The 7,500-nt window shown below is 48.3% G+C and overlaps 1 protein-coding gene across 1 annotated transcript in view; it reads right to left on the bottom strand.

The window, feature by feature from the left end:
- sema6a (sema domain, transmembrane domain (TM), and cytoplasmic domain, (semaphorin) 6A) overlaps window positions 1-6,670 on the bottom strand; it is a 44,913-nt gene extending 38,243 nt beyond the window's left edge. The window contains 3 exon segments of the mRNA XM_060053484.1: window positions 5,372-5,473; window positions 6,364-6,376; window positions 6,609-6,670. Of these exon segments, the coding sequence (XP_059909467.1) occupies window positions 5,372-5,473; window positions 6,364-6,376; window positions 6,609-6,670 (177 nt within the window).
- Between the last annotated feature and the right edge of the window lie 830 nt (window positions 6,671-7,500).

Below are 7,500 nucleotides of genomic sequence, written 5' to 3'. Positions count from 1 at the left end.
GAGACACGGAAAAACACTACACACTTTACACACATACACACACGCACGCACGCACACACGCACGCACGCACACACGCACGCACGCACGCACGCACGCACACACGCACACACGCAGGCACGCACGCACACACATACACACACACACATAATAACATGGGGGGACAACCTGTGTGGCGCACATTAAGAAATTGGCAAAAAATCTTTCAAAATGAGACAAGGTGACCAATACACATAAAAGCGGCAGCAGGAATCATATAATTTAAACACTAGTTTGATGTTTAACTGTTTTTTTTTTTCTAGCGTCTGTTTATGCTTTCAACTCCACTGACAAAGAAAGAGAAACATGAAAGAGTAGCTTTAGAGGAATACAAAGGATAAGCCATGCGTAATTCTACCTTCCTTTTATCACCCATACCTCACATTAAATGCTTGTCTACCGCCCACAACGAACGGGTGTCTGGCTACAGCATAACTCTGTGACTTACTTGTGAAGTTTGGTGGTTGCAACCATTTCACTCTATGCCGCTAGTGGTACGCATAACAAACAGTCACCCCAAAAACTTTTGCTCTCTTCACCGGGATGCGGCAAACAAGACAAATATAGAGTTTCACTGTCTATTTGAAGACATAGTTGAATGGGGACTCATCCTCACAAGTTACTTTCACTTTAAGCCCCGCTTGAGGTGCAACACATCTAGATGAATTAATTACCACGGCAGCTCATTTCCACTATCAATAGGCTATATGCAAATTAATTGGACAAATTCAAAACAGTGCTATCCCATAATAATCAGGCCTATCAGGAGTGTTATAATTGGCTCTGCATTTAATTAAGCATGACTTTTTTTTTCTTCAACACACTTCTACTCTATATTCATTTCTTATTAAAGCGATGCAGCCTTTTTTTTTATCATTTTATTGTTATCATATTTGGGGTGTAAATCCCAGGGTAAAATGAAAATCTCTCTTAATTAACTGTGATACTTTAAATATTGTTCTTGTTACTTTGTTTGTTTTCTTAGTGTGACAAAGTACGATGTTGGTGAAACTGCGTGTCCAAGTTGTGGGAGGGATACTACAGCAGACCGAGAGGCCCCTTTGTGTAAACATTGTTTCTGGGAATATGCATACTGTGCATGTTCTTTTAATCCAGCTTACTTCAAACAGATGGAAGGATAAACAAGGATACCAGCCATCTTATACATCAGCAAACGTTCGCATTTGTGGATTCCAGCAGGTGTTTAGACCACCTCGTTGTGGTTGTATTTTACACTGACAAGGCCCGGACTGCAATTTTCCAACACATGCTTCTAGTGGAAGGAACGTGCAGAAAAGTTGAAGCAAAGTGCAAGTGCCCAACAGTGCTCAGTGTGGCCCGAGAGGGAAGTGCACGGCGAATGGGGACAGATCTCCCTGTGCTCCAGTCACGGCCCATTTCTCTGCAACCTGTTTTTCAGTCATCTGAGGCCAAGCTCTCCCCATCGTTAACCCTCTTTTACACCCGAGGGGGGGAGGGGGGGGGGGGTATTTTTAACCTAAAGACAGACCTCTATAGGTCTTGAGATTACAACTGCTGTAACGGCTCTGTTAAACAAACAGGTCTATTAGGACGTCCAATAAAGACGTTTTAAAGGAAAACAAGGAAAAATGATTTCTCTCAGCCGAAGTTCCTGTCATTCACTTGACCAGGAATCATTGAATGTAACAGCCCACTATATCTATATCTATATCTATATCTATATCTATATCTATATCTATATCTATATCTATGTATATCTATATGTGTATATAAAAATATATATATTTATATGTACGTTTTCTTGTGGACCACTGAACAACTACAATACTGTCTCCAACGCCTGAGATTCTAAAACAGAAAACCTAACCCTTTTCCCGATAGACCTCAGACTACACCCCTCCCAGCTCCCAGGTCTAAACTACGTCACCTGGGACCATGCTCCCCAGAGCTCCGCCCACAGACTGCCGACTGGTTTGCCCGCCCTGCCTGGCAACATGTGATGTAACAGATCCCGGTCATATATCAGCCCAGCTGGAGCTGGGCTGGCGCTAGGCTGTTTTTATTACAACACGCCAAGTGGGCACCAGGGGAAGACAGGAGAAAGAGGGGGGGGCGGGGGGGAGTGGGAGAGAAGATATAAGGGAGATAGGAGTAATTAAGGTGGGGAAGAAGATGGAGGGGTCGATGGAGCACACATGGAGAGAAGCCAAGGGAATGGGCTGTTCGAGGCCTGCAAAGGTGCCGCTTTTCAATATTAGATGGTAATATCAGTAGCAGTGTGTGCGTGTGTATTTGTGTGTGCATGTGTTTGTGTGTGTGTGTGTGTGTGTGTGTGTGTGTGTGTGTGTGTGTGTGTGTGTGTGTGTGTGTGTGTGTGTGTGTGTGTGTGTGTGTGTGTGTGTGCATGTGTTTGTCTCTATGGTGTGTGTGTGTGTGTTTGTGTGTGTTTGTGTGTGTCTTGTGTGTGTGTGTGTGTGTGTGTGGTATGGATCATGGCCATAAGAGGTAATGTAATATCCAACCTCAGAATGAGTAATGATTAATCAACTACTAGATGCAGCAAGACGAGTAAACAACAGTGTCGAGCTGTGTGGACGGGGTCTGGGGAAACACCATTTGTTAGGGCTCTCTCTCTCTCCCTGTCTGTCTCTCTCTGTCTCTCCCTCGCTCTCCCATCGCAGGTTTGTTGATTAATGAGGGATGATGCTGGCCCCGAAAACAGACGCTTCTTTCACTGCTGTCACAGATACACACACCAACACACACACACACTAGCTGATAAACGTAACTGTCAAAAGTGTGTATGTGTGTGTGTGTGTGTGTGTGTGTGTGTGTGTGTGTGTGTGTGTGAGTGTGTGTGTGTGTGTGTGTGTGTGTGTGTGTGTGTGTGTGTGTGTGTGTGTGTGTGTGTGTGTGTGTGTGTGTGTGTGTGTGTGTGTGTGTGTGTGTGTGTGTGTGTCTTACGGCCTGTGCCTTTGCCGCTGTATTGTCATTCTTGTGTATTTTTTTATTTTTTTTGTGTATTTTTATATTTTTGGGTACACATATCTAATATGTTTTTCCCTGAGCCAGCCAGTACTCTCGCTACATGTGGATTTATGTGTTGTGTGTGTGTGCATGGTTTTCCAAAGCCAGGCCTGTACACACGCCCTGTGTGACACAATTAAATCCCCACCGCCACCACCACCATCACTGCTGCTCCTGCTCCTGCTGCTGCTGCTCCTTGCCCTGATCCCCCAGCCGTGTCGGAGGGAGAGAGAGCTACAGCCGGCAAACCCCTGACAGTGTGAATCACAACAGGTCAAAAAACAAAAATCAAGGTGGAAACCAAACGCCCGGAGAGGGGTCCGTGAAAACAAACCAGGCTTGCTTTATGCACAGACATAAATTCCAGGAGTCCCCTGGAGTTGAGGCTTAAGTGACAACCGTCCACGGTGGGTCTCGTGTGCTGAACCCGAAAGCCGTCAAGGCGGAGACGGGTTGTTTTCCATATCAACAAGCCCTGGTGATGAACACCTTCTCCACCATGGGGGAGCAGGAGGAGGAGGGGGAGGAGGAGGTGGTGAGAAGGAGGAGAATGAGGGGAGTGGGAGGCTGAAGTGGAGGAGGAGGAGGAGGAGGAGGAGGAGGAGGAGGAGGTGGTGGGAAGGAGGAGAATGAGGGGAGTGGGAGGCTGAAGTGGAGGAGGAGGAGGAGGAGGAGGAGGAGGAGGAGGTGGTGAGAAGGAGGAGGAGGAGGAGGAGGAGGAGGAGGAGGAGGTGGTGAGGAGGAGGAGGAGGAGGAGGAGGAGGATGAGGTGGTGAGAAGGAGGAGGAGGAGGAGGAGGAGGAGGAGGAGGAGGAGGAGGAGGAGGAGGAGGAGGGCTCCACTCAGATCACCTCACCGACCACTCGGTGTCCTGTGTCTGTCACGCCATGCCACAGCCCAACACACAACATTTTAACATTCTTAGAACATGCAGTCTTGCCTGTTCGTGTCTCTGTTTACGTTCATGTCACTCTAGGGTGGCTAACTGGTCGGCAGGCTGGTTACAATACCTGTTTGACCGTCTCCCTTGATGCGTTTGTTTTTGGTGGTGTCTGTATCTCTCTCTGTATCTCGTATGTCCTTCTCACTCTAATCCTCCTTCTTTTCTTTGTGTGGTTAGATATAAAGCTCTCATCCATGACATTGTCATGGATGACACTTTGTCGCGCCAGTATTTCTGCATTTCTTGTCTTATTTTGTCTGTCTGGCTGTCTGATCTATTTATGGCTGTCAGTTGTGTCTGTCTGACTTGTCTGTTGTTTGTCTGTGTCAAAGTCAAAACCTTTTCCAACGGATTGGCTTAAAGGACCGCGGTTCATTATCTCATGGTATCATGGGCTATCATGGCTCTACCTCTATGCCTTCTCCCTCATGCAGAGGTCAGGGAGACACGTCTCCATAATGTGATGATGCCTTCTTTAAGGGAATATCTGGAGGCTATTCCAGACATGCCAGAGTGGCTAAGGTGAGGTAGGCATCCACTTAGAAAGGAACGGCAAATCGGATTTCAAGACTTCACTCCACTGCTTTTGTTACACCGTGTGTGTGTAGGTGTGTGTGTGTGGGCCTGTGCAAAAGAGTGAGAGAAAGAGGCAGTGTGTGTGTCTCAGTGTCAGCATTGGTGTGTATGTGTATATGCGTGCCATTGGGTATGTGTGATTCTATGTGTACGTGTGTGTGTGTGTGTGTGTGTGTGTGTGTGTGTGTGTGTGTGTGTGTGTGTGTGTGTGTGTGTGTGTGTGTGTGTGTGTGTGTGTGTGTGTGTGTGTGTGTGTGTGAATGTATGCATGAGTGTGTGTCTATGTGTGTGTGTCTGTTTCTGTGTGTGTGTGTGTAGGTGTGTGTGTGTGTGTGTGTGTGTGTGTGTGAGTGTGTGTGTGGGTATGTGTGTGTGTGCAGGCATATCAGTGCCCAGGAGTGCACACGCAGTTTAAATACGCAGTTTGGTTTCCGCTGCTTCTAAATCAAGCGTGCCGGGGTAAACCAGGAGATGGAGACGTGCGAGGAGGAGCCCGCAAAGTTGTCAAAGTCATTCATCTATGTCCTTCGCTCCACACCTCACCTCACCTCTACCGCCACCCCCCACACCCGCATCACCATCACCACCCCCAACCCCAGCCCCACCCTGCTGGGCTTCTCTGTGAAAGATTGCCTTGCGGGGGGACGAGACAGCAGCCTGGGCCAAGACGACCAGAAGGAGGGATCATCAAAGGGGAAAGACGACCTGCCGCCCTACCACTGCGCGGCGCGCGTGTTAACCATGGGTGTTGATTGGGCGTGTGCGTGTATAAAAAATAAAGCAAGCGCAAGCAAGCGCTGAAATACCTTGTAGCTGCGACACGAGGGGTTGAAGGCGTTGGTTCCGCACACAAACAAGGTGTCGTTGTTTTGCTTTAGGAGGACTTTGATGAAGTTGTGGCATTCGTCCTGCAGATGAAAAGGAAAAGAGAGGTGGAGAGGAGGCAGAGGTTAGACAACCCCCTGGTTCACAGAGAATTATGACAGCTTTTAGAAACAAAAGCCAGAGCCCGACGTTTCCCATACTGTGTGGGGGTGAGAGGATCAAAGCAGAGCATTCAATGAGCTCGGAGGACACACGATATGTTGTGATGACTTCACCCTGACCCACCCGTCCCTGCCGCACACAGTGTACTAAGAATCCGTGAGACGTTAATAAAGCTTGATTGACACGGCGCACTCATTTCGGGGGGGCAGCGTCTGATGCCTCTGAAAAGTGACAGTCAACGCAGAGCGATGGAAACAAGGCAGTGGCTCCATATGTAGAGCAGATGTTGTTCATAAATCCAAACGGCACGTTGTCCCGTGAAACCGCAGGGAGTGCGTTATTGCACCTGTGTGTGTCGAGGCCGCACGTGCACGACCCCCACGCCGTGCGCGTGTGTGATATACGACTCACTTAGGATGTGTGTTACGATGAATAATGTAGCAGGGCCTCGTAAGAAAGAAAAAAATACCGCCTGTTCCACGCAGACCGGCGTACCAGAGTATCACCAGCCACACCACGACTCCGAGCCTAGCTCTCTGAGGGTTCACGGACACAGGGGAGACGCTGTGCATTGTATATGTCCTGGCCCCGTATGTGCCTTGCTGGAATGAATTGAGCCATGCATGTATGTGTGTGTGTGTGTGTGTGTGTGTGTGTGTGTGTGTGTGTGTGTGTGTGTGTGTGTGTGTGTGTGTGTGTGTGTGTGTGTGTGTGTGTGTGTGTGTGTGTGTGTGTGTGTGTGTGTGTGTGTGTGTGTGTGTGTGTGTGTGTGTGTTTGTTTTGCGTGTGTGTGTGTGCACAATTCCCTTACCTTGTGTTTTCCCCTTCATCCTACAGGTGTCCACATCAGCCTGCCTGGATTTCCATGTCAATTTCTGATGGGAAGAAAAGAAAACAGCCCACAGGAGGGTTAGAGAGCAGGAAGAGCAGGAGACAGGGAGGAACCAGAGAAACAAAAAGAGAGAGACAGACCCAGACTCCAAGTGGCAAAAAAAGAGAGACCCGCCCTGGAAAACCAGGTCAATAGCCAATCTATAGCTCTAATCAATAACCCACTTCTTCATTTTCAGGGCATTGATCGGCTGCTTTGGGGACCCCTGATCCGAGGTGAACTTCATTCTAGGCGTTGATCTCGGGTCAGTCTCCCCACTCTATGGTGTGCATTCAGCGCCAGAGGGGAAGGAATACAATGCTGCCCCTGGATCAGTGGGCTGTCTATCTGACGCGGCTCAAAGCTTCCGAGCTCAAACCTCATTCTCCTGATTGATGCGCTGCTCATCCATGTGCACAAGTGCACACAAACGACACACATGCACACAGACACCAGACACACACAAACACCTCCATTTCCTTCCTTGGATTGGCCTAAGGGTCAGTGTTTAGCGGTCGACCCGTGGCCGCCGTATGTGTGTGTGTGTTCTGTGTGTGTGTGTTTGGGTGAATGTGTGTGTGTGGGGGTCAGCGTGTGCGTGTTGTGAGTGCGTGCGTGTGTGTGTGTGTGTGTGTGTGCTAGGGGGCTGTTAAGACAGCATGTTTGGAGCCAGGCCACTGATTAAAGACCTTCAGTCATCAATCAATCTCAGGGTCTCCCTCCTGCTTTTCATCTGGAGACGGCACTCATTAAGGGCCACTAGCAGGGCTTTGACGCGGGGGGCTGGGGCGGTGGAGGGTCGTGGTGGTGGGCTAGCGGGTTGTTGTATACATGAGAAGGGCTTTGTTTGAGATGCGTTTGCATGTATAATCCCTCGGAGAGAGAGCTGGGCTGGCGTGAATGCAGATATTCAAATAGGATTGCACATAAGGGGTCCTTTATCATCGGAAGGGTTTAGTCAATAAAATGCTAATTCTCATGTTTGTATTTATTTATAAATATGTACATATAAAAGTGTCTTCATAAATAAATATGATTCTAAATAAATATAAATCTATGAAGGGATGATCCATTTTA

The sequence above is a fragment of the Gadus macrocephalus genome, chromosome 6 (genome assembly GCF_031168955.1).
Source record: "Gadus macrocephalus chromosome 6, ASM3116895v1".
Classification (NCBI taxonomy): Eukaryota; Metazoa; Chordata; class Actinopteri; order Gadiformes; family Gadidae; genus Gadus; species Gadus macrocephalus.
Note: the sequence above shows the minus strand (reverse complement) of the source record. Positions and strands in the feature narration are given on the sequence as shown.